This window comes from Maniola jurtina, chromosome 18 (assembly GCF_905333055.1).
Source record: "Maniola jurtina chromosome 18, ilManJurt1.1, whole genome shotgun sequence".
NCBI lineage: Eukaryota > Metazoa > Arthropoda > Insecta > Lepidoptera > Nymphalidae > Maniola > Maniola jurtina.
In genome coordinates, this window is record NC_060046.1 from 6500522 (window position 1) to 6528159 (window position 27638).

Below are 27638 nucleotides of genomic sequence, written 5' to 3' on the forward strand. Positions count from 1 at the left end.
GCCACTTGAGACTAACTGCGACCCCAGACTTATGGAACGCTCGCGAACCTGCTTCTAGTTCGTTGCTTTCATTTTATCTTCTAAAAGTCCTTCAAGAATGCGCCGGCTTCATACTTTTCTTAATTTCACTTTAAAAATCTGAGAATTTGATGTTTTTTATTCAATTTACCTTTCTTTTGTTCTAGAATCATCTTCAGAGGACAGATCGTCATCGACAGAGGGTGAAGAAGACGAGTTTGGTGAATTCGATCCCTTTGCGACGGCGCCGTCCTTACACTCGCCAGATAGCGGTCGTTCTGATCCACGATACGCAAACGCTCCTCGAAGAAATCCCAGTCCATACTATTACGGCGACCTGTTTAAAACCGCTCCGCCCCCGCCAGCTCCATCGGCCCCAACAGTTTCTTCGACTTCTTCCTCACGTGGACCTCGATACAGAAAATCGGCAAGCCTTGACGCCCCTCACGTGGCACCTAGACCGAATCTGCCTAAAAGATTTTCAGTGGCGGAAGATGGCTTTCGTGAATTAGAACGATCATCATCATCGTCTGGCGAGAGCGCGTGGATGCCGCCAAGGCGCCGAGGGCGCGACGCGGCCGGCTGCGCGTGCGCCGCGCCCGAAGATGTAGAGGAGCATAGAGCCTCTCGTAGCGTCTTTTACGTGCCGGCGCCGCTGCCACGCTGGCCACAAGAAATGACCACACGACAGATATATGAAACGGCCTTTGACTGTAAAATAGCCCGATCTGACGATGACTTAGATGACTTCGACCGAGTCAGTAATCATCCGGCTCTTTTACAAGCTGAAGAACGCAAGACTTTTTCTTCTGCATCATCTGCATTTGAGGCTGTCGAACGGAGTGAACCAGATTATAAAGGTCGCCGTAAGGTGACAATGAAAACTGATAGCGTACGACGCTCTAAGATTCCTACAATTCGTCAAAAGAAAGAAAATGAAACGAATACAGCGGCCTTATCTGAAGAATTAGAGAAAGTACATATTGAAGAGGAAGATAGAACGTCAACGTCGCAGCTGCCACTCCGTGGTTACACGCCATCTCCACCGTCAACAGCGCCTTTGCCAACGAAATTTCAACAGAAAGATGGATCTGCCATGAACAGCATTAAAAGTGCTCCAAATTTACCCCAGACACAGCCGGCACACCCTCGGCTGAAAGACTTGCGACTTCCAGTAAAATCACTTCGGGCCCGGGACACACCGACTAGCAGCGACGCTAGTATGACGGACGTCAAAGCTTCTGTTTCAACCGAACTTGACGTTGGACCTCGTTTGAGAGATTCCAGCCGCGAATCTCGTGATGGCGACGATGAAAGAGCCCAATCTAAAGACGGTATTTTTTTAGAGATTAAGGGTCGACCCACTTCCGATTCTGATACACCAGAAATGAATCGGTACAAGGGGCCCAAGGGGGTCGGCCCTATAATGGAATTTAAAGGCAGGCCCGGTGTCGCTCGTCCGCGACGAAAATATTCGAGCACTGAAAGTATGGCGACCAGTAGTAGCGGTGGTAGCATGGAGTCACTACGAAGCAGCAATAGTGAAGGAGACAGAAGTAGCAGTAGTTCAGAAAGTCGACATTCGTCATCGTTAAGTTCTCATAGCTCGGATTCCGGAAACGTGCCATTTATCAAATCACATCATATGCAGTTGTCGGGGTTTGGCCATCATCCGACTAAACTTCATATATTAAGCCCTATATCTGACAAATCTTCCCAAGAGCCAGCGTCGGAGACATCCGATAACAATAAAAATAATAATTCTCAAAAGGTATCCCCAGAAGATGTTGAAACTGGAAATACAACGATACAAACTACTGTTGAAATTTTGCCTAAACCTAAACGACGAGCCTTACAAAACAGAAATTTATTAAATCTAACATTTAGACACTCAACACCCGGTGACACTGAAATTCAAGGATCTGATAGTGGCATATCAATTCATTCTAGAGAGGGAGTTGATTCGCGAAACGCGTTTATTAATTTTAAGAACAGCAATACAGAAGAAGAACGCAAAGACGACAACGTTGATTTATCTGATCTACCATTTGACATGCCAAAGTTGCGTCGGAGACGTGCGGAGGCAGAGGTTGATCTGAGAACTTTGCCTTTTGATATGCCTAAATTACGACGCAAATTACGTGGACAATCCTTGCAACTGAATAATGATTTTGGGGAGGCTATTTCTAACGCTTCCTCAAGCCAAAGCGTCCAAGATTTAAATCAAGGTGAGTTAAATTTAAATCTAAGATGTACATACTCGTATGTATAAATTTTCGTATAGTACTGTCCACTACTATCACACTTACATCAGTTGTTCAAAATCAGAGTTCATTTTATCCCCGACACAATTATGTCAGACTCTATTACATATGTCCAAAGGATTTACATGTCAATCGTATAAGAAATAAATCTGCGAAGGGTCTGTCGCTTCCAATCTTTGAATCTTTCGGAGAAACTCGAAGTGACTGCTACCAAATTATGCCGATTAAGACGTATGACTCCAGATCGCGCTACGCAAACTGTTCCGACGCCCTCCTAATATTTAATTTGGCTGAGTGCTTTTTGTAGAAACTTTTTCCTGTGTGTTCCAAGCAATTTGTAAACGTACAGTAATTGGGTTAAGAGTTCAGAAAGTACTATTTGACGTTTAATTGGCTTTGGCATGATTGTATCTCGATTTTGTCTATCACTTTTAAAAAAAAATTATTTATTTGATAGTCTTGCCAGGTTGACCATATGAATGACTGCGGGCTTTTTACAGGTAAAAAACATCGCGAAAAATTGACTTTGAATTTTGATGGTGGCAACACTGGCTCCAGTACTGCCAAAGGACTACATTTGAACCTAGGACCTATAGCGCCTCCACGGGACTTGGTTGATGCTTCCCTTCCACTTGACCGACAAGGGTACGCAATAGTTTTGACTTAACTTTTCCTACTTCAGAAGTTTATGATTGAGCGTGCTTGCACATATTGTTACGATAGGTGATTTGTGATTCTTTTTGTTGTATTGAATAACCTTTTTCTTATTTTTTTTTCTAACGTTATTTACTGTTGTTGCTAACGTTCCTAGTTGTAATAATATTTTTTTATTTATTTACAGGTGGTATCATGGAACGTTAACGCGCTTGGAAGCTGAGGATTTACTTAGAGACGCGGAAGAGGGTGCATTTTTAGTCAGAAACAGTGAATCCGCAAAGCATGACTACTCGCTTAGTTTGAAGTAAGTTTCTTTATTTTTCAGAACTATATTTATTTCGTTTTCGTCAAAATTAAATTTAATGTCGTAATCAATTGAGTTTTTATCGATCCCTTCGATCGTTAAAATAATATTTTTTAAAGTAGGTCACAACTCATAATATGGTGGTGATAAATATTTTTGCCAACTTAAATCTCGCCCTGAATTAAAAGACATTAATAGGTTTTAATGAGGATTTCTATTCTTTTCAGATCTACCCGTGGCTTTATGCACATGCGTATATGCCGTGGAGTGGACGGCTATACGCTGGGAGGAGCAGCGACCGCTTTCCCCACAGTGCCTGCTCTCATGAGACACTACGTCACAGCACAAAGGCTCCCAGTACGCGGCGCGGAACACATGGCTCTCTCAACACCACTGCCAGCTGTAATGCTTTGAAAACTTCAGGAGTCCTTGTTTGGAACCAATCTAAGAACCGATAGCGTTCTTTCTGCTTTGAAGCTTCGTTCCCTTCGTAGCGTCCGAGCCAGTGTATCGAGTTATACAATCGTAGCAGCACTATAGTTTTTAGGACAGTGCAGGAAGACCCAATTTTGTATATCAAGAAATGTACATAAATAAAAGACGCAATCAACTATGAGTTTTGTGTCAAGTAATTTCTTTGATACATGCGTAAATATAGCAGCAGTTATTTATTGTATGTGTATAGTTTAGTAACCAGTGAATAATACCAAAGAGTTATAACGTATACCGATAGCAATGATTTGCTACGGGGCTTGCAAGAAATTGTTCGCTCAGAATGTTGCGTCATGCAACGCGAAGGGCGGGCGCCTTTATTTATTAGGATAGTCTCGAAAATACCTTAGAACGATGTTAAGCATATTGAGGTATATACGCTCCACCAAGATGCCGGATATTTTAAAGGGAAAATCAACCGTCTTGCCTAGAAACTAAGATATAATTTTGTTTAAAACAAATTTAAAAAATAAAAAATCTTTCCGAGACTTTCTTTAATAATGTCGGTGCCTGTTCTGTTACTTATGCTAGTCCCAAACCGCAGCCACTTGTGTTGATGTATAGTAAATAATAATATTATATGATTATTCAAATAAGCTTCATAATATCATTAAAAGTAATCATTATTTCTCTATCACAGTAGTTTTGTTTACTCATTCATTTAATCGTGGACTAATTACTTCATCTAAATAATAATGATATTATTTTACATAAATATAGTGACGCAAATGACGATATGATACAAGCATGATAAATGTGGAAGGTCAAAGGGCCAATTAGATAAAGTAAGGACAGTATAAAACTCTATTAGAGAAATGGGCTTACCCGTAAGTTAGTTTTATTTTAGCAGCTGTATTTTAAAAGGCCTAAAAACAACGCTTAATTTTATTGACAGTTTTTATTTATAACGTTTTATTGATATTTATGATATCAGTTATATGCTGAAAAATATGTAAATTATAAGGAATGCCTCCAACAGTTTCTATAAAAAAGGTAATATTGAAGGTGGGAAGGACAACTCATTTTTTTGAAACCTTAAAATAACTTCTCAAGGACGGTTTTCAGTTGACTCCGATATATTTAATGTAGTTTACAAACGAGGTCAAATGTACCAAAATTGTTCGTTACGTTATATAAAACAATTTTGTGAGTGAACACTGTTATCGCATTAATCGATGATTATACATAGACCTTATTTGTATGCGCAGAGAGTTTAGATTCCTTTGAACCACCTTCATGACTCATCGACTATTCAGTCACGAAAATCGTATCGATTTAAAATAGGTACCAAACTGGTGACATGAATTCTGGCACTCCTATATATGTATACTTAAATGGTCTCTCTATTCCGGAATTTTCTACATATTATTACAATAGATCTAAGAATACCTATTATTCATTTTGCACCGTAGATGAACAATTAGATTTTGAATTTTGAGCTTAGAGTAAGTACAGAGTACAATCACATTGTCTATGAAATACATCAAACTAACAAAGTAATATACCTAACACGTTTTTGTCGCTTTTGGTGAAAAATGCATCTGAGAGCAATCTTAATAATAAATCAAGAGTTAAGTAAGCATTTATTGTTTTTTTTTCTTTCATGAAATTAATCGAGAACCAATGTGAGTGGGTGAAACTTTTTTAATAAGGAATTTTCTTTGTTCTTTTCAATGCTCTTTAGTGCATAGCTACATTATTTTATTTTAATTCGGGCATTTTCCACCCAAAGCGACTGTGACAAAAGGGGCTTAGAAGTTATTTATTAGTGACTTAGGAAAACCATGTTTTGATACGGCTTTCATACTGTATTTATATTACGTAAAAGCGTAGGAACACATCAACTTTATTGTAGGTAACGGTGTTATATATCACGGCATATAAATTAAGATCATAGTAAAAGAATGCACATGTTATGTAACATTCACATTGACTTATTTATATTTTTTGTTATATTAGATTTAAGTAGGTTTACAAAATGTTTATGGACCCCTGGTATTTATAATGATTAATCCATAGATAAGTTTCATTCAAGACTGTCACTTCATTTTTATGAACCAATTTTTTCGGACGACTATACCTTTTGCCACACAGATCAGAAAAAAAAACTAGTTTTTCTGTTTTTTTTTTTTTTTGCCCCATGTGAAGTCTCGTTAAAGGACGCACAACCAAAATCTATTATACTAATGCAAATATTTTGAATTGCATTTATTTGCGTTTATTTGTGATAGAAAAATCCGCAATTATGCCTAACTAATCGTTTTAGATGTGGCCTGCGTGAATGCATAGTTGTTTTGCGTCTAATCGCGCGACGTTCTTGCAACTTTACAGCGATAAAAATTGCATTTAAATTCTAAATTAAAGTGGCAGGTGGATGGTTGTCAGCTATTTATTTTTATAGTTCTTTCTGTGATTTAGTTGGATATAAAATAAAAACGCCAAAAAATTTAGCATGTAATGATTGTAAAATGTTATGTGGGATAACGCTTTATTGATAAAAAATTGTATATCCAGACGATACTTGAATGCTGAAAAAAAGGTGATCGCATACTAGGAGACGACCACCCACATATTGCAGGAGTCGCAAGAGCTGCTTGACGAACTTGACATATTTTTTAATACTGAAAATCCGCGTGATGCAATGATTCTCGTCGCGTCCGATGTCTCAAGATTTTCAGAATTGGAAAGTACTGCGGCTCTTTGTCGTGCGGATGTGTGCGATCTCTTTAAATGTAACGTGATCTCATATTTTTTTCCCCTGGATGCTTCAGTTACCTTAGACTTAATTTCGATTAATTTGTACCTGATTTTGAAACTAACTATGTTTGAGACTTAAAATTACGTTTTAAAACAGATTTATTTTGTTACGATGTAGACACATTAGGTATAATGTATGTAGATGTGTATGAAACGAGCGAATTTCATTGTATGTGAGACTTTTACTTGTACGTACTTTACTAAACCACCGCAAGCAGCTTGAGCAAGCGTGCAACTAATTTTAATACATAATTTAATATAATGTTTTATCAGTAAGTGAGTTATTTGAATACGAACAAGATTAAGCCTCTGTTTATTATACTTAATATAAAGCAAGATTAAATAAATAGATTACATTAAGCGGAATTTTGCTGAGACAAAAATTTTCACTCTCTTTCGCCTTATTCGAGCAAATCTTCTTTATGTGTATCTTGTTCGTGTGCAAGTAACCTTTGTATTTAACGTAGTAAGTGCTTAATCGAAGGTAGGATAATAAATTCCTGTTGGAAGTTTTTGAAGTGTCAAAATTTTTTCAAGAAACGACGTAGGTTCAAGTCGTAAGTTAGGTAAAATTATAGCTTATCGTAGTTATAATCAATTATAATTTTTTTGAAGGTGTAGTTTGAAATGGATGATGAAATAAAAAATCTTTAAAAATGAATTTATTTAATTTTTCCCCTCTTTGCTATATGATAACCCTTTTATTAAAATTTATAAAGCCTACTAGGTTTTGTAATAAAATTAAGGAAAGTATGAAAAGGAAGATTCAAAAACCATATTATATAGATCATATTTTATATATCATTTATACATCATATACATCATACATATTTATATATCATTTATAGATCATTCAAGTCGGTTAAACTAAAACAAGTTCGGTTAACAAAAAAAGTCGGTTAAACAAATTAAAGCTCTGCTATACTATTCTCTTTACTAACCAATTACTACTCTACCGACAAATACGACTTACTACTTGCAAATCCAAGCGTTCCGCTGACGGTACGATGCCTCGTGCCACACGAGTAAAGAGAACGACTGAATGATCTCTTATAATATAGGTAAGATTACAATTTATAGTCTAGTGTTAAATCGTAGCCAGGTTCCTCGATGAAATGATAGACATAATCCATTTTTAGTAACGCTAGAAAAGCTATCACGAGGCACAGTATAACGAGAGTTTAGTATGCCCACGACGACATAAGGCCCTAACTAAACTAAACAAACATATAAAAAGAAAAGAGAAGAGCGTCCTCTATGTGTGACACACTAAACAAAGATACAAAATTTAGATTTGAAGCCTCGATGAGGAAACCACCCTGGTACAGTCGAATCGAGTCTTCTGCGTACAAAATACATAGATAGGTAGGTGTCTACCTACATTGGTTCCACAAATAACAAAGTCTTACCTAGTTCGATCAGTTTCCATGAGATGTCGTTGTTATGAATATAAATATAACAACAACAGCAAAAATTCACTGAGAAGGTTTAAGGTAATTGCTATTTGACAAATCGCAAAAATGCTGTACTTTGAAGTAAATTGTTTATTTTTCTAAAGCATTAACATCTATTAAATACATGCAATTAAAAACTTCAGTTTGTGAAGATTATAAGGGCCTTTTTTAATTTAGTATACATTATCCCAATAATAAAAAAAAACAAGTTGAAAACATTGCTGTTCGCAACTTGTTCTGTAAAAGTTTTCTTTAACATCTTGATACTTTGAAGCCAACCTCCAGAAAATGATATGTTTAGGTTTAGCAATCAATTTGAACTGTTAGTTTTATACTAAATGTTTTTCATTTCTTAAATAATCTAAAACTAACCAAAAAACTTCCTGTGCTATTTATTTTCTTGCAGGCGCTCTATGGAATTCAGTGTCCACTGGACTGTCATGGCGGAAGGACTGTGCGCGTCATTTCGTCGCAAAATATTATTTAAAATGAATTTAAGCTTATTATTTTTGAATGAAAGTTGTGTTTATAATCGTTGAAAAATAAAATAGGGATTTTTTCATTTCTAAATGAAGCCTGCTTATATACTAAAATTTATTCGAAAGTTACGGTTTTACCAGGTAAATACTCGGAGGTTGTCATAGATTATGATGACAGATAGTAAGTGTTCTAAATAGGTATTATACCTATGTTTTTTAGGAGATAGCGCGCCTCGTTTCGGGCGCCGTGTTCCGAAATGGATTTCGTAGTAGTGCAAGTTTGGTGCAAGCCCCACATGACGGAGGGGTATGCGTCAGGCATTTCCTGTGTACAAAAAAAGACCTATATTTCGGATCCATTTTTCATCACTGACATCATGCACTATTCAAAGACTGGTCTTCAAGCATTGAGGAATTTTGGACGAGAGACATCTCGAAGGTTCCCGAAGGCTGCCTAACTGAGTTAGATTTGTCGGCTAGCTAGCTTTTTTTGAAATTGGACCTACTTAGCTGGATTGTGTGTTAGAGATTTCTTATGAGATATTATATGTACATAATATAACCATCATAAGGAAGCTCAGATTCATGCTGCGGGCAATGGGGAGAGCCTAAAGGTTGGAACGCCATTTCGGCGGCCGTGTTTCCTGCCATATATACCATAGATACCTGCAAGCCAAGAGTGAATAGGCATCTTCCAGGTAAGCGTGCTCCAACTTGGACCTCATCATTGCTTTCTTTAAAGCATGATTGTCGTCAAGCGCAAGCGCAAAGATTCAGGCGGCGCAAACCCGTAGCATGTGGAAGACCCTATTAAAGACCTATGTTCACTGTGGACGTCTGTCGGTTGATGTTGATGATTATGTCTTTAGTGCAAGTAGTTCAGTAGTTTCAGAGTTTATCGATAACAAACAAACAAACCTTTCCTCTTCATAATATATGTACTTAGTAGCGCAAACTTGGAAAAAATCTCGTGGAAACTCTTTGATTTTCCGAGATAAATGTAATTTTACCTGGCAGCCCTAATCAATTTTATCACTGATAATAATAACTAATTCATAACCGTTAAAACTAAGAGTCAAAATCTCGTTTTTCTAGTCGAGTTCCGTAGGCTCTTTGAACCCACCGCATTATTATCCCAAGAAAACCTACCATTAGATGTAGGAATAATGGAAAGAGGTCACAACCCTCAGCAATAAAGAATACGATGCGGAGAGAGATGTCACTCTCAAGGTCTTTAAATGTATCCATGCAAAAAACCACGTCGACTGGTTGCTCCGTTGCAGCGTGATTGAATATTAAACCAACAAACACACTTTCGCATTTGAAATATGGCCAGTGATTATAAGAAACAGTTTAAATCTCTCTCTGAGAGACGTTAGGCAAAGTGAACACGAATTATGACACTTCTGTGTTCTTATACAAGCTTAGGTCTCTCAATTTTGTCAATTAATGTCAAATTTCTTTCTCAGATCAAAACCTAGTAAGTGGTTTAAATTCAAGAGAAGTTTAGGCCGTAGTCTTCAACAAGAAACTCGGCGGTTGCTCTTTTCAAAGATTTGATGTACAATATTAAATTGCTTAAAACGCACATAACTGAAAAGTTAGTAGTGCGTGATTCCAGGATCGAACCCCCGACTTTCGATTAGGAGGCGGACGTTCTAACCACTAGGCTATGACAGTTTTTAAATTAAAGGGGTTTAAATATTTTAGTGTGAAGACTGGCCTACACATTTATTCATTAGATGTGCATCACTTTCTTTTTTAGAGTTCCGTACCTCAAAATGAAAAACGGAGCTCTTAAAGGATCACTTTGTTGTCTGTCCATTTGTCCGTCCGTCCGTCAAGAAAACCTATACAGTACTTCCCGTTGATCTAGAATCACGAAATTTGTTCTCGGATTTATTCCTTTACTTGGGCTATGAGAGTTGAGACCTATCTACCTGCCCATAATTCTAGGTTAACGGGAAATACCCTATCGGTTTTCTTGACAGACACGACAGACGGACAGACGGACAGAAAGACAGACAACAAAGTGATCCTATAAGGGTCCCGTGTTTCCTTTTGAGATATGGAACCCTAAAAACATTATGTAAGTATGCAAAGTATTTCCCTTGCAAGCCATATTTAACAGTTTGACATGTAGAGGTCATTGACTTTTCCTATCTTACTTTTAAGTTTTAATGCATCATTAAGTATTTACTGTTTTGACATGGTATTTAGATAATGGGTGGTATTTATTTTATTTAATCTAATTCCTTTGAAAAACTTAGTAAGGCGCATTAATCTATAAAAAACCTAGCCAGTTCATAGACTTACTATGTTTTAAAATGGTCAAAGCGACTTACTAGCTTTTAATTTTACTTTAATGTGGGTGTCCTTACAATACAACGGGACATACTATGAAAGTTAGGCTTATGACATAAAACGATTTTCGGAAAAATGACATTTACTTTGTTTTGTTATGGGGCGGTCGATATAATTAGGTACTAGGGTAAAGGCTCAAGTAAATGAACAGATTGGACGTTTTTACATGTATTAAGAGCTGGAATAAAAAACCGGCTGATATACCTTTTTTAAATATTTTCTTACAAATTCTTACACTTTTTTCAATTTCAATTTCAAAACCGTGTTCCGTTCAAACCGTTCAAAAGTGTGTGTGCGTGCGTCCATGTGTGTGTGTGAGTGTGTGTGAGTATATACTTGTCTGTATGTTTGTACGAGTGTTTGTTAGTGTGGTATTGCGTTGTATAACCACATGAGTAGCGAACAGAGTCAAAGCTTCATACAAGCGCGCTACGATAGGTACACTACTACAAGCTTGAGGCGCGTGTGTGCGTGAGCACAGGCGCTACGTCGCGTACGGAGAGAAATCGGTTTATACCGGCTCGGCCTGTGCTCAAGCTCAGGGGCTGCAGTACACGTCGCGCGTCGTGTTTTCATTTAATTTAATGTTAATGATAATAATTTAAATAGTGTTTAAAATCTATTTTCTTGAACTGTCATAGATTTTGTTCAAAATCAATATTTGAGGATCCCTAGGATCACAAAACAGGATATTGTTACCAAATTTAAAAAAATCGACGCCATTTTGAAATTCTTTGTTAATTGACCGATTTCGTTCAAATCGATATTTAGAGCTCCCTGGGATCACGAAATAAGAAACTGTTACCAAAATTTAAAAAAGTCGACGCCATTTTGAAATTCTTTGTAAATTGACCGATTTCGTTCAAAATCGATATTTAGAGCTCCCTGGGATCACGAAATAAGAAACTGTTACCAAAATTTAAAAAAGTCAACGCCATTTTGAAATTCTTTGTTAATGGACCGATTTCGTTCAAAATCGATATTTAGAGCTCCCTGGGATCACAAAATAAGAAACTGTTACCAAAATTTAAAAAAGTCGACGCCATTTTGAAATTCTTTGTTAATTGACCGATTTCGTTCAAAATCGATATTTAGAGCTCCCTGCGATCACAAAATAAGAAACTGTTACCAAAATTTAAAAAAGTCGACGCCATTTTGAAATTCTTTGTTAATTGACCGATTTCGTTCAAAATCGATATTTAGAGCTCCCTGCGATCACAAAATAAGAAACTGTTACCAAAATTTTAAAAAGTCGACGCCATTTTGAAATTCTTTGTTAATTGACCGATTTCGTTCAAAATCGATATTTAGAGCTCCCTGCGATCACAAAATAAGAAACTGTTACCAAAATTTTAAAAAGTCGACGCCATTTTGAAATTCTTTGTTAATTGACCGATTTCGTTCAAAATTGATATTTAGAGCTCCCTGCGATCACAAAATAACAAACTGTTACCAAAATTTAAAAAAGTCGACGCCATTTTGAAATTCTTTGTTAATTGACCGATTTCGTTCAAAATCGATATTTAGAGCTCCCTGGGATCACAAAATAAGAAACTGTTACCAAAATTTAAAAAAGTTGACGCCATTTTGAAATTCTTTGTTAATTGACCGATTTTGTTCAAAATCGATATTTAGAGCTCCCTGGGATCACAAAATAGGAACCTGTAACCAAAATTTAAAAAAGTCAACGCCATTTTGAAATTCTTTGTTAATTGACCGATTTCGTTCAAAATCGATATTTAGAGCTCCCTGGGATCACAAAATAAGAAACTGTTACCAAAATTTAAAAAAGTTGACGCCATTTTGAAATTCTTTGTTAATTGACCGATTTTGTTCAAAATCGATATTTAGAGCTCCCTGGGATCACAAAATAGGAACCTGTAACCAAAATTTAAAAAAGTTGGCACCATTTATAATTCTTTCTAAATTGACTGATTTCGTTCAAAATCGATATTTAGATCTATCGATCGATATTTAAAGATCGATATTTAAACTAGGCAATCACAACAAAAACAAACTTTACCATCTTGTTGAACAAATAACTATTGTTAATTAAATTGTATCCTCCAGTGCCAGCCCTACCAAAATAGTTATAAATTTTGCTCGCTTCTTAGAAGCTTTGCCTCTGTTTGCTACTCTATGGTATAACACCATGTTAGTAAATCTTAGTATATTTTTAACCGACTTTAAAAAAAGGAAGAGGTTCTGAATTCGTTGGTATCTTTTTTTTTATGTATGTTCCCCGATTACTCAAAGACGCCTGGACCGATTTGGATTTTTTTTTTGTTTGATAGGGTATACTTTGCAAGTGGTCCCATATAAATTTGGTAAAGATCTGATGAATATCTTTGAAGATGGAGAACAGAACTCCTCAATGGATAAGAGCAAATTCAATTTTTTTTTAATGTATGTTCACCGATTGCTCAAAGACGCCTGGACCGATTTGGAATATTTTTTTTTTTTGAAAAGCTAGGTATACTTTGCAGGTGGTCCCATATAAATTTGATGAAGTTCTGATGAATATCTTCTGAGATGGAGAACAGAACTCCTCAATGGATAAGAGCAAATTGCTCGCGATCAGTGTAATTGCTTAGTAAATAGTAGGGTTTTAGCTGGGCATGGCATATTATTATAGTACAGTGGGGCCACTAAAAATTTTGAAATAAAAAATTTTCAAAATAAAAATAAAACCGACTTCAAAAACCACAATAACTTAAATTATTTTTTACTTTTTAGTGTTTGTGATTTTGAAGTCGGTTTTATTTTTCTTTTGAATTTTTTTTATATTTATTCTGGTATTCTTCTTTCTTGTATATGGATCCCTCTTGGGTATCCCCATTTCTCTCTGTCTTTGGTACTATCAAGCTAATTTTCTCTCGCGATTTGCACAATAGCATTAGACCAACGCGTCTTCGGTCTACCTACCTGTCCTTCTTTCATCTGTAAAAATCGATACAATATGACCATTTGCATTTCAGTTTTAGGGCATGTCTCAAGGTGTCTGTAGGCTTTGTCTTTTTTCTTATGTCTTTAATTCTCACTTTGAATATTTTTTGCTTAATTTATGCACCTTGCCATCGCCCTTTAGCAAGTCACTATTTCTTTTTATATTCTTTGTCTGGACCCATGTTTGGCTGGCATAGGTAAGGCATGGCAGGATGCATGTATCTATAACGGATCTTTTAAGATGTACTGGGTAAGCTCCTTTCATTCTTTCCTTTTGTGCCCAGTAAAACAAGCATACTCGGGCTACTTTGAGAACCCATTAGCAGCTAACAGCAAGGCCTGGACTCCAATTTTTATATGTGGAAGCTGTATTTCCTCGTTGCGTTTATGAGCAAATAAGAATAGTTAACTACTAAAAAAAATTTATAATTTGGCGCAAACCATCTAAACACCATGATGATTATTATTTCTGCGTTGTGAATATTACCAGAAGAAACAGCAAAAAAAATTGTTCCAAGCGGCTCTATTGTAACTTGCAGTCTGCAATTTGAACGATTCTGACTTCTGGTGATAAATCTGTACCTCAGCCCCAACCCAGTACCTCTAATCTACCATTCTACTCTTAACACATTCAGTAGCTGATGTTGCACTTCCAGCGACTTGGATGCAACAAGGGCGTTAAGTTTCATTTTCTCTGTAGTCATTTGGACTGTTTTCCAGAAAATTTAGGTGACTTTCAAACTAAGATAACTATACCAAAGGGGATAGTATCATATGAAAGGGCTGTATTATACATTCTAAAACAGGTTTTATTTATTATTATTATGTAAAATAGTTTTTGATTTATCGCGCAAAATGTAGAAAAAAATATACAATAAGTCAAAAACTGAAAATCTGACATTTTTTTTAAAATTCCAAGCCGAAAATATACTTAAGAATTTATTAATAGGAATCGAGAGTTTATGCACTAGATAGAGTTCGTTCATTCACTGAAATTCCCAGTTCATTTACTGGCAATTTATCCTTTTGTTAAATAAAATAATTTATAATAATTAATACCACGCATTTTTTTGCGTTTTTGATATTTAAATAATTTAAGAGTGTATACCTACTGTGTATAGACACAGATAAAAAAAAATATAAAAATTATATATAGAACGATTCTCATAAATCTTAATTTTAGGTCAAAGTCAGGGTAGTCCTTATTCGTTCATTTACTGGATCTTTTACCCTCCTACGTCAAAATACTAAAAGTCCGCGTAAATTTCGCAGATTGAAATGTCTGCTTGATTAATTGTCAATAGAGGGTCATGACATGTCAAAATTGCTAGTTTGAAGGGGAAATCGTCAATGTCATTCGCATAGGTTTTCCTCTTAACTGAAAATTCAAATCGAAATCAAGTAGAAATGCATGAAATATGAACACGTAAAACAATGCGAATCCCGAATTTCAGTATTTGGACCTGACGAGGACTGCTTTTTGTAAAAAAAATCTCTTTAATTAAGAAAATGCAAGTTTCGGTGCATTAAAATTACAATTTTTGCATGAAGTTTTTGTGCTAAAAAAATTTACGAGTGGTAGATCCAGTGACGACTGAAAAGCATTTACTAAAAGTTTATTTGAAAAATATCTTCTTTCTGTTTCTTTTCCATTGCCAATAAAATTCCATGTTTCGTGTGGCAACAAAATTGCTTTCTTTTCTACCACCAGATTATAAATCACCGTTAGGTACCTTTAAACTTCCTGAACAACATCAAATCACGTAAAGGGACGCCTGATTCACCGACGAAAACGTATTTATCTGTCACGCAAGATTTGAATGTAAAGTAGCCATCGCCATCGTTTTATATTTCACTTTAAAGAGTTTCACCAGTGGAATGCAGTTGTTTTGTAAAATAATGGCATTTTGTAAAGTAAACGGATGCAAAATTGAAATTTATATTTCCCGTGACGTCGTTGATGTTTTAGTTTTTTGTTGTTTTTACAGAATAAAAAGTAGCCTATACGGATCTCCGGAATGCATGCTATCTCTGTACTAAATAGATGATGCCAGCGACTTCTTCAATAGGTATGGATTTAGAAAAACCGGCCAAGTGCGAGTCAGACTCGCGCACTGAGGGTTCCGTACTTGTGTATTTTTCCAACATTCGTATAAAATTTTTTTTTCATATAAAATATAGCCTATGTCACCCGGATCTTTACAAAAAATCAATTGACACCTCATTCATCAAAATCGGCCCAGTAGTTTAGGCACTACAGTGGAACACACAGAATCTGGATACAAACATACATACATACATAGACTGCTAAAATCATAACCCTTTCTTTTGGCTTTGCCGCAGTTGGGTAATAAAACTTTGAAAAATACTAGGTATTGACTGCAAGAGTCATGGCAGATCGAATAGATGTTCCAGTAAATGAAATTCCACCCTAGCTGTACAGTGTGGTTCAATTCAATTCACTAACTAACCGATAAACTCATTTGGAGCGGAACCACGTGACAGTGCAATTTGTACTGACTATTGTCTGCAATGAGTGTGTGGATCGGAAACACTATTCCCTGTACTTACCTATCTATATACATAGTAACATAGTCAACCTACAAGAAATTGTTCAAGCAATTAATGTACTAATAGATGAAAAGTAAAATTTTTTTGATTTATTCTCAGAATGTCGACAAAATGAGTCAATATTTTGTACAATGAATGGAGGTCATATAAATATTTTATAGAACGTCAATACATATTTATTAAAAGCGAAAATTAAAAAAAATTGAAATCATCCCTAGTCTTACTAATAATATAAATGCGGAAGTGTGTTAGTTGGTTGGTGATCCCATGCAACTCGGAATCAGCTTAGCTTATTGGATTTGCACACCTTTCTGCTTCAATAACGCAGCGACAGATTAACTGATTCACGTGGTTTTTCGTATGAATGTTGAATATAGGTAATTAAGGTGGAGAGTGACATAGACCACTACTTTTTGTCTTGGAAAAAGATAAAGTTTTCACGGGATATTTAGAAAACCTAATGGTGGTTGTGGTTTCCATGGGAGATAAAAATCCCTTTATGCTAGAGTTTTTGATAGGCCAAAATTAATTTGTTTGGCAAACAAATAAAAAATTAGCAAAAAAGGAACGCCCTCATATAAAACCCTTATCACGATCTGTTGACAGGGCCAGTTTAAATGAAACTGGCTCTGACCCATACTGGTGCTGTTCGATTAGGTAATTTGCTTTCGATTTAAAAGGTTTTTCTACCCGGACCTCTAGCTTCATTACTGGATTCATTGAAAAACTGTTCTTTATAAATCTATTGGGCTACAGGGAGTGATCAGTGAAGTATGAGAATGATGATTGATGACTGCTGAGTTACGTGACCCTGACAACTAAGAATACTAATTTCTGAGAATCATTTTTTACTAACAAAAGACACAATAGACATAGTAAGTATTAGCTTAGTAGTTTAAAGAAATAAAAATAAAAATAAATTAACTTTTATTTCAGGCCATTAGACCCATAATTGTGTTAGTATACGTATGACAAATCACTTAAACTATGTTAGTAGGTACTTATTTTTAGCTTAACAACTAATTCTAAGTTTAACTAAGCTAATATTCTATAAAAAATATTTGCTGAACCTGGTACTCTAAAAACCTACAGTAATAATGCTGTTTCAGTTACTTGAAACAAAAGCTTTTATTTTTACAAAACAAATACTTTGTGTAAGTGAGTCTACAGTCCTAGCGTTGTGAAGAGTAATTTAAACACCAAGTCGGTATTATTTAGAAGCTACTAATTAAAAGGGTTTGAACATTTTTGTATGGAACCTGGCATACCTAGAAGTCCGCTATTTATAAAAAACCCATTTCGGTGGCTAGTGATAAAACATCGGTCAATCGACAAAGTAACTGATAACAATCAAAAACCATTCAGTGGCGAAACAAGTGATATACATACTTTCTGAATTTGAGATCAAAATTATAAATGCTTTATTTTCACGGTTTTATATTTTATCACCGGCTCACTACTGAGAACGGCTCTCCTCTCAGAACGAGACAGGCTAAGTCCGCCACGCTGGCCAATTGCGGATCGGCTGACTTTACATACCTTTGAGAACACTATGGAGAACTTTTAGGCATGCATTTAAACGCACACATTTCCGAAAAGTTGGAGGTACGTGCTTGAGATCAAATCCCCGACATTCCTAAAGGAAACCAACATCTTAACAGCTACGCTGTCAACGCTTTCTTATAATTCATATTATCTTGTTTATAACTAATTCACATTGTGTTGTTTATAACATTATGTTGTGTATACTATTAATTTGATATCATAAGTCTAATGCTAAGTAAACGCATGAATCATTCAAATTTTTTTTTAAAGTACTTACCCACTGTAAAGTGCAATAAATTAGTGAATACAAACCGTCGAACAAAGTTTGGTGAAAACTATCGATCCAACAAGCGAAGTATGACCTACATAGCACAGGTTAGGTGTTTTATTTCCGTAACCTCTTTTCGTAGGCCATCCATATATTTGCATATTTTTTGTTGAGACGTAGATCTACAGCAGGTAGCTAAGTACCTACTTTTATAGGTGATCGATATAATATGGTGTGTGTCGACGAGGTGACTCACAAGAAGCGTTAGAGCCGGAAAAGCCGCCATAGCTGCCAGAAATACAAGAGGGTGCCAAAGCATCTTTCAATACTGAAACATACATGTAGGTACATAATAGTTTTATGTACTGAAATTACATTTGAGGTCAATAAAAAGTCGCATCGATAGATAGATAGATAGATAGATAGATAGATAGACAGACAGACGGACAGACAAACAGACAGACAGGCAGACAGACAGACACAAAGTACAAAGATCGGAGTAAAGCACATGTAATTGTGGCATGGCATGGCATGATTCCAGGAGAGCGATCCAAATGCACGTTAGGTATACATTTATGTGAATGCTTTACAACATACGTATTACAAAATTATAAGTTGGACACGTTTAGTGCATTCCACCGCGCGTTCTGTTTGTTTTAGCCTTAAAAGTACTAGTTAGTTTACGAAAACAAATCTGTCACGCAAGATTTGAATTTAAACGACCCTCCTTACTTTTTCCCTAAAGAGGCTTTTAGCGGTGAAATTCTGGTATTTGTGAAACGAGTTCAGTTAGCGAGCGGGTTGAAAAGGTTTTAATGGTAGTACCACAGCGTAAATACATAGAGACGAGGTCCTTATTAGTTGCGGCAAAGAGCTTTTAAGGTAGAAGGAGTGGTAGAAATATGCTTCATAGTTTTATAGTCATAATCATCATCATCAGCCTGTGGATGTCCACTGTTGGACATAGGTCTTCCCTAAAGAGCGCCACCACACCCGGTCCTCAGCCTTCCTCATCCAGCCACTTCCCGCCAGCCGCTTTATATCGTCGGTCTATCGTGCTGCAGCAGCAAGCAGTTTTATAGTATTGGGTTAAAAAAAATGTAAGTATTGCAAAAATAGATATCTAGGTAAATTAATTAATAGGTAGCTACCTTTTTTGTTAAGACCTTCTCAGGACTAAGCCGGAGTTCAGGAGTTGGCGGTGTGTTACACCCGTGCCTCGGAGAGCACGTAAAACCGTCGGTCCTGCAGTTGATATCTCTCCGGTCGTATCGGATTTACGACCCAACGGGCTATGGGAGTGAGGAACTAGACTCTAGAGAGTGCACCTGTGTTTGCGAACACACTTGTGCAGTATAATATCTCACGCGCAGTTTGCTAATTTCTTTGGAGATTTGGCGAAATGCGATCGGGAGGTGGAGAACACACATTATTGTATAAGCCTTGTCGCATCCGTAGCACGCGTCAGCCGACTTACGCAAGTCTTCGTTTGCGCGATCGTAGCACCTACCTAAGTACCTATTACTAAGAACTTATCTATTATCTATTCTGCTGGTCGGTAAAACTACCCTGCCCCTGTGCATTTGAAGGATTGCTTGCAGATGCCTCCGGGAACCAACTGCATGAAGTATCTCTTTAGGCTGTGGTTGTACGGTGTACGCGGCGCGGCGGTATAAGCTATTTTCAGATCCCCTTTTTTAAATGTCACGGCGTGTTTTTTTATATATTTATTAGGTATGTAGGATGACGTATCTATTAGCTTTTGCCCGTGACTTTCCATGGATGAAGGAGAAGAGAGACCCTTTCTTTATCCAAGATAAAAGTAGCCTATGTGGCCATCTTCAGGATGCAAGCTATCTGTGTGCCTGGTCAAGATCGGTTCAGTGGTTGAAACGTAAAATGGGAATATATTTATGAATGCAATTGATTCAAACTGACATCCTATGAACTTAAAACTTAGTTAAATACTTTTTAAAGTTAGCTTAGTAGAGAGAAAAAAGTAAGAGAGAAAGAAAGAAATAAAGAAAAGAAAGAAATACTAGAAAACAAGTTACTAAAATTTTATTGCACCGCAAATACTTAATAAGAACTTATGACGGCTATTCTCTTCATTTCTTACTAAGTATCATATTTTATTATTACATTCGCTCCACGTTTTTCGTTTTCAAGCAACAGAGAACTTTACAACGAGAGGTTTACAAATTTTTGGTTCTGTGTGACTTTGAAACTACATATTTTTACGGAAATCTGACCAACCACAGTCACCGCGGTATTTGTTTCTAGAACATTCAGTCTATAAAATGCCTTTAAGTTTGATTTGTTCTTATATTCAAATTAGAACCAAACTACGTTTCTATCGAAGGCATCGGGGAGCGCGCTCGGCTTACCTCTCTTAAATATTAAAAGTTATTGATCTAAATTAACATTATAAAGAGGAAAGATTTTTTTGAATTATTAATTACATTTTGCGTCTTGAATTAGCATTCCATATGATTATCGCTTTTCAAACTTTACAAAGATAGGATCCTTTGTGCGTAAGATAATGTCGACTGTAAATATTATATCCTGTGGCCTGGTGACTGGCAACAAGCGATACTTGGAGAGCACTGCTGATATTGCCAACTTCATTTCCATCATGGCAAATTTTTGACCTGTGTAAGTAGAGTATCATAAATCGCGCAGTTATTTGTATCATCATTATCATCATAATCATCATTTTAAACCGATAGACATACCTACGTCTGTTGTATGTAATTACACACACCACGGTCTTGCGTCGCCTGAATGCAGCGACTCCTTGCGACTCATTTGATGTCATCTGTGCTTAGTGGGGGGGGGGGGGGATGCTTACTCCTTGGGACCCCAAATGTCTATCGGTTTTACTATGTACGTGTTACGGTGGAACTATGTGCCACGCCCATTGCCACTTTAGCTTCGCAAACTGTTAACAGGGCTCTCTCCGTCACACGTTTCATACAATCGTAGTTCCAATTTCATTTGAATATTAAGCAACCAACGTCCATGAAATTTTGCAGACATATTCTAGAAACTAATATCTGTGCCTGTGGTGTTTTAGATTTTTCTAAAAATATGTAGTTTTAAAATTACAGGGGCTCAAAGATTTGTATGTGAATTTTTAAGACCGCGTAACTTTGAAATCGAATATTTTAACAGAAATCTGGAAAACCACAGACATAGATATTAGTTTCTAGAATTATGTCTGCAAAATTTCATGGTCTTTGGTTGCTTAATATTCAAATGAAATAGGAACTACGATTGTATGAAACGAGTGACGGAGAGAGCCCTCTTAAGCTATGTCGGTTACTCTGGTTCTCCTACGGATCTAATCATTTCTGATTTAATCACGCCGAGAAATCTTAAGCATAGTTATTCGCGTGTATTTACTTAATAGGCTTATTTTTTAAATATAGGCAAAATATTTAGGGACTTGATATTCTTCACAGCGACTTCACAACGCAAACGTTCCATCCTCGTGCTCTTTCAAGTCCCTTAAGACCTTTCAATAAGCCCAGAGATATTAAGTAGAATATATTGAAATATTTGGAGCCATTGTTTGGCAGTTTTCATATTTTCCGCAATCATGATGGGAAAATTCAGAAATATAGGCAAAATATTAATTTACGCGATTTATAAAAAAACTAATACATTGTTATAATTTGGACATGATAATAATATCTGGCCTAGTGCATGTAACAACATACACGAGGTAGGGTTCCGTAGTCATGCTAGTTACTTTAGTTAGTTTTTAGTAGTTAGCTAATTACAGAGATAAAGTGACAAAAACCAACCTATGCAGTTTCTTTTCCCAGCACTAAATGGTAAATAGGCAAATGGGTGCCAAGTTGGTTCCTTCAAGAATCTTTCAGGACGGAATTCCAAAGGCTCGATGAACTGATCTGCACGTCTATGTAAGTCAAAAATCATAATGGTAAACTTTGTATGAGATGTTAGTTCAACGTTTCCTAAAATAAAACAAAATGCAGTTAAGTACTTATAGGATTGATAATTCAAAAAACCGGCCATGTGCGAGTCAGACTCGCGCACTGAGGGTTCCGTACTTGGGTATTTTTTCAACGTTTTACACAACAAATCAAAAACTATTATACATAAAAATAAATAAAAATCTGTTTCAGAATGTACAAGTAAAGCCCTCATCCATCATATGATATCCCACTTGGTATAGTTATCTTACATTGAAAATTGAAATGCATTTTTTTATTTTTAAATGACGTAACCACAAATTCGCGGTTTTCAGATTTATTCCTGTACTTGTGCTATAAGACCTACCTACCTACCAAATGTCATGATTCTAGGTCAACGGGAAGTACCCTATAGGTTTTTGGACAGACAGACAAAGTGATCCTATAAGGGTTCCGTTTTTCCTTTTGAGGTACGGAATCCTAACAAAAAATACATATAACACAAAGCAGCTTACTTAGTTTAAGTGGTTTATTGCTTTTCCTTTCAACGAAATGCACTGGCGGATAGAGTCTTAATGATTCCTTTATGCAAGCTTCCAAATATTTCATTTTTGATAGATCGTTCAATGTAGGCCTTTGATTGGACGAGCCAAGAAGTTGGGAGCACTCTTCTACTATCTTGTCCTATAATTATCAATATAATATTATTAATTTTCGAAATTACGGTTCATGGTAAAAGGATATTGTGATAAAATGTGTATTAAATAAATAAATTTGTAACCTTAATTCAGACAAAAAACAAATAAAACAACAGATAAAGTACCATCCACACCATACCAGAGTATTAAAATATTTTTATTTAGTTTGTATATTATTTAAATATATCTTATTTAATATGGATTTGGCTCGCAGCTCACTCCAGTAATGTGTGAGGCTGCAATTACTTTAATTCAGCATAATATTGTAAATCAAATCTTTGAAAAGAGCAGCCACCGAGTTTCTTGCTAGTATAAACCTCCGAACAACGAGTGGTAGATGTATTTTCCGTTTCAAAAATACTTGTAAAATAATTAAATATCTTACTGTTTCTATAACCTACCTACCTGATCATCCGGATGGTTAGCTAGTAACATAAAAGCAAATTGAAGAGCAGTTGCAGTTGTATCATGGCCCTGGAACAGTAATTTTTTTATTATAATTGTATTAATATTATTGAAGCCACATTAAGTTGAATATTAGGTAAGCTGCAAATGCAATTTTTCAAAGCTAGAAATACAAGCTAAACACGATGACTGCGCCCACCAAAATTCGAATAGTTTGCCGCGTTTCATTATTTGGTAGCTATATAAAAAAAAAATAAGGACCTCGAACATAAACGTATCTACTTCTTCATTGATGCCCTCAGAATCCATAATCCCTTGTTGCTCTGCATTCAATAGAATATCCAACATCGCCAGGCGTTTTTTACCATTTACGAAATATTCATCATCACCTTCATCCATGGTTTTTGTATACAAGTCCTTGAAATTACCATTTTGCCTTCGTTGTTCTACGACGCAATCACGGAATGAGGTAATAAAATCTAATGTTCTCTTCTGAGCTTTTCCAACTTGGCTCAAGTTAAAGAATGAGTCTGGGTGTAACCACACTCTTGAACTTCTATAAAGTAAATGAGTTCCAAGATCGTGAATCGCGGTTTTATAACTCTTGCTAACAGTTGACGATTCTTCATCAAGAACAGTTCCCATTGCCGTCTCTAAAAAGTATATGATAAAACTTATTTAACCTTAAAGGTGGCTTGATCGAGAGTGTTCTTAGCTATAATCCAAGAAAATCGGTTCAGCCGTTTGAAAGTTATCAGCTCTTTTCTAGTTACTGTAACCTTCACTTGCCGGGGGTGTTATAAATTTTTAATTTACACTTGTTTAAAAGTAAACAACATGTTTCATAGATTTATACATTCAAAGCATGTAATATAATATATCTCCTTACCGCATATAGAATTTAATGTGAAATCTGAGATGAAAGAATAAATATTTGTTTTCGAACAGTTCACCTCCGACTGCAGATTTTCTACCAATTTTAAACTTTTTTCGACTAAAACAGTATTGAAATGGCAAAGAATTTTGAAGTGAAATGCTGGGGTAAGTATTTTCCTACGTTGATGCCATTTTTTACCTGAAATAATTCAGAATTATCGTTTAGAAATTTTGTAAACACTATAAGATTAATTTAGCGCCTTAAAAGGAAACTGTTGTTGAAATAATAAATAACAACAGAACGATCGGTTGGAATGTTCTATAATAACATGATGATAATCACTTAACAGGGCTCTCTCCGTCACTCGTTTCCACTCGTTTCATACAATCGTAGTTCCAATTTCATTTGAATGTTAAGCAACCAAAGTCCATGAAATTTTGCAGACATATTCTAGAAACTAATATCTGTGTCTGTGGTGTTTTAGATTTTTCTAAAAATATGTAGTTTTAAAATTACAGGGGCTCAAAGATTTGTATGAAAATTTTAAGACCGCGTAACTTTGAAACCGAATATTTTAACAGAAATCTGGAAAACCACAGACATAGATATTAGTTTCTAGAATATATGTGCAAAATTTCATGTACTTTGGTTGCTTAATATTCAAATGAAATTGGAACTACGGTTGTATGAAATGAGTGGAAACGAGTGACGGAGAGAGCCCTCTTAACGAGAGTTCCAAAGTAAAGCCAGGTCGCTAGTAAAGTGACGGCACTCTCTAAGAAAACCGTAGATTCACCGTCTAAGTTAAATTATAATAATTGGCCAAGAAAACATTTATCGGATCATAAATCAATCGATTATAACAATATAGACCTGACTAGGTATATTATGTTATCATCCTTTTGATGTAGATTATTATTAGCATACTACTTACCACTACTCAATAGAAGTCCATCTCGAAGCCACGGCCGAAGAAAGGCGTAAAGGTATCCCTTATCATTATGCTCAGTACTATTTATCAGGTTCTGTAACACAAAAACTCGGTAGAGTAAGTACTTATCCAGAACAAGTGTACCTAAATTAAAAATTTATAACACCCCCGACAAGTGAAGTTTACAGTAACTAGAAAAGAGCTGATAACTTTCAAACGGCTGAACCGATTTTCTTGTATTATAGCTAAGAACACTCTCGATCAAGCCACCTTTCAAACAAAGAAAAACTAAATTAAAATCGGTTCATTAGATTAGGAGCTACGATGCCACAGACAGATACACAGTTACACACGTCAAACTTATAACACCCCTTTTTATTCTGGTCGGGGGTTAAAAAAGAGTCCACTGTGAGATACGGAACTTTTTCTTCTCGCTTAGTCATTCAATGGATGGTTATCGTTTCTTTAGATATTTTTAATCTCATTTTTTCAAGTCCATACCATTCTACACTTTATTTAAACTTTAAACTAAGTATATAATAGGTATGTACAATGTACATATTACCTCTACATGCATTGGATGCATCAGAATTAAAAATCGTAGATTTCCCAACTTTAATTCAAACATATCTCTATATTTATTTGCCAAATATCTAAAATAATAAAATACTGACTCTGAAAGGTAAAGAATAAATAATAAATAATCAATCATCTGCATTTATGGAAGGAAAAACTTACTAACAGATATATCTATGTATAATTATGGTGTATTAAATAATTATTTCGATCAAATTATTATTGTTTTAATTTTTTTTACATATTATAATATATTGAAATGTTTTTTATTCCTAGTGGCTAGTAAACGCAGGAAACCTATAAAGTCACCATAGTTTAGTTAAACAAATATGAAGCAAAGATCCATACCAGGTGTCATCAAAAAATCAAACCCGTGTCCCACGATAAATATTCCTTTAGGGCCAGGAATCTTATTTATTTTCTTGTGTCTCGTGCCTACCAGGTAATAAAAGAAAAACAAAGCAATTATCGTTGCCACGCACAGAAAAGTCCACATTTTCCGAGGTTTCCTTTACTGGCTTTATAATTTACAAGAGACTGACGTGTTTTAGGAAGCACGTTCTTGGTCACAGTTGGTGATTAACTAGTAATAACTAAAGCTACATCTACACTTGGCGAGCCGAGCATGAAGCGAGCTCTTTGTCCTCGAACCTCTCTCAATGGTAGTTTTTCCACAGTACGCTCGCAACTTGTAATGAGCATGGATGGACAAAATCTGCTACGACTGTTATTATTAAGTACTAGATGATGCCCGCGACTTCGTCCGCGTAAATTTAGGTTTTTTGAAATCCCGTGGGAACTCTTTGATTTTCCGGGATAAAAAGTAGCCTATGTGCTAATCCTGGATATTATCTATATCCATTCCCATTTTCAGCCAAATCTGTCCAGTAGTTTTTGCGTGAAGGAGTAACAAACATACACACACACACACACACACACACACACACACACACACACACACACACACACACACACACATACAAACTTTCGCCTTTATAATATTAGTGTGAAGTGTGATGTGATGACCACACAATAGTCACTAAACACGTTCTCGAGCACACTGTGAGCGTGAAGCGAATCTTTTTGTGTTTGCCAAAAAACCGATAAATGGCGGGAGGCATTGAGCGCGAGCCGATTGCTCGAGGCCTGTTGTAGTGGAACGGCTCTACTATCGGGAATCAGCAAATGATTCGAGTTTAGGCAAATTTAACGATAGTTCAACATTCGGTAAATCAACTGGCCACACTATTCCAACGCAACACTGATCTACATTTGGGTTAGCGCGGATGTGTGCAACGATACGATTGACACCGGCCACACAATACGCTACATCACGAATCATTTGCTAATCACGATAGTGAAACCGTTCAATAAGCCTGCTCATTCAAGGCTTCTTTTTTTAAATTTACAGATTAGTGATGACCTGCTAACAAGTGACAATGCAGCCTAAGATGGAGCGCGCTTGCCTAGAAGTTGCCTATTCACTCTTGACTTTAAGATGCCCATATTAAAAGTGGAAGAGAAAACTGACGCCGGAAGTGCGTTCCATATCGCAAATCGCTTCGTACGTGTCCGAGGAATTTCAACTACTTACGGATGCATTCCATTTATGTTTACTACGCCAATTTTGTTCGTTACATGTTCCATCATGCCCGATCCGCCAAGTGAAGACGCAGCTTAGCATTACTTTTACATCCTATCTACTTTTGGTTGTATTATCGCGTTGACGATATCAAAGGTCAATAGGCCCAACTTAAATGGCTCAAACTAATATTTATTAATATTACCGAGGTACAGCAACCGTTATAGTGCCTGTAATAATTTTTTTTATTTACTATAGGCAAACGCTTGACCACAATCACACCTGATGGAAAGTGATGATGTGGCCTAAGATGGGTCGCGTTTACCTAGGTGCCTATTCACTCTTGTGTAAATGCTTAAAACTTTTTACAAAACAGTAACTGCCAAAAATTAATTATTAAGTTAAAAATATTTAACAAACATCGATTTAAGCATCAATGTAGATTATCGCAAATTGACACAAAACAATATATATTAAACTATACACGTTACTAACCCTCCTTGACTCTA

At 36.0% G+C, this 27638-nt stretch overlaps 2 protein-coding genes across 3 annotated transcripts in view; one reads left to right on the top strand and one right to left on the bottom strand.

The window, feature by feature from the left end:
• Nucleotides 1–7153, top strand: part of LOC123874429 (serine/arginine repetitive matrix protein 1) — a 229914-nt gene extending 222761 nt beyond the window's left edge. For both annotated transcript variants that reach the window (XM_045919754.1, XM_045919755.1), the window contains 4 exons: nt 186–2246; nt 2783–2927; nt 3124–3243; nt 3471–7153. In XM_045919754.1, the coding sequence (XP_045775710.1) occupies nt 186–2246; nt 2783–2927; nt 3124–3243; nt 3471–3657 (2513 nt within the window). In that variant the 3' untranslated portion in view covers nt 3658–7153. The remainder of the gene's footprint in view (nt 1–185; nt 2247–2782; nt 2928–3123; nt 3244–3470) is intronic.
• A 13419-nt stretch (nt 7154–20572) lies between these two features.
• On the bottom strand, nt 20573–26169 carry LOC123874343 (cytochrome P450 4C1-like). Its single transcript, XM_045919615.1, has 9 exons — nt 25896–26169; nt 25537–25646; nt 24975–25065; nt 24053–24238; nt 23425–23816; nt 23164–23232; nt 22576–22744; nt 21929–22102; nt 20573–20770 (listed from the first exon to the last, which is right to left on the bottom strand). The coding sequence occupies exons 1-9, from the start codon at nt 26041–26043 to the stop codon at nt 20613–20615; spliced, it is 1497 nt and encodes a 498-aa protein (XP_045775571.1). The 5' UTR covers nt 26044–26169; the 3' UTR covers nt 20573–20612.
• Between the last annotated feature and the right edge of the window lie 1469 nt (nt 26170–27638).

Coding starts and splice junctions, on each gene's coding strand:
- LOC123874343 (XM_045919615.1), bottom strand. CDS start 26,043: ATGTGGACTTTTCTGTGCGTGGCAACGATAATTGCTTTGTTTTTCTTT. Junction 25,066..25,536: donor TGCATCCAATGCATGTAGAG/GTAATATGTACA, acceptor TTTGTGTTACAG/AACCTGATAAATAGTACTGA. Junction 23,233..23,424: donor TAGATACGTTTATGTTCGAG/GTCCTTATTTTT, acceptor TTACTGTTCCAG/GGCCATGATACAACTGCAAC.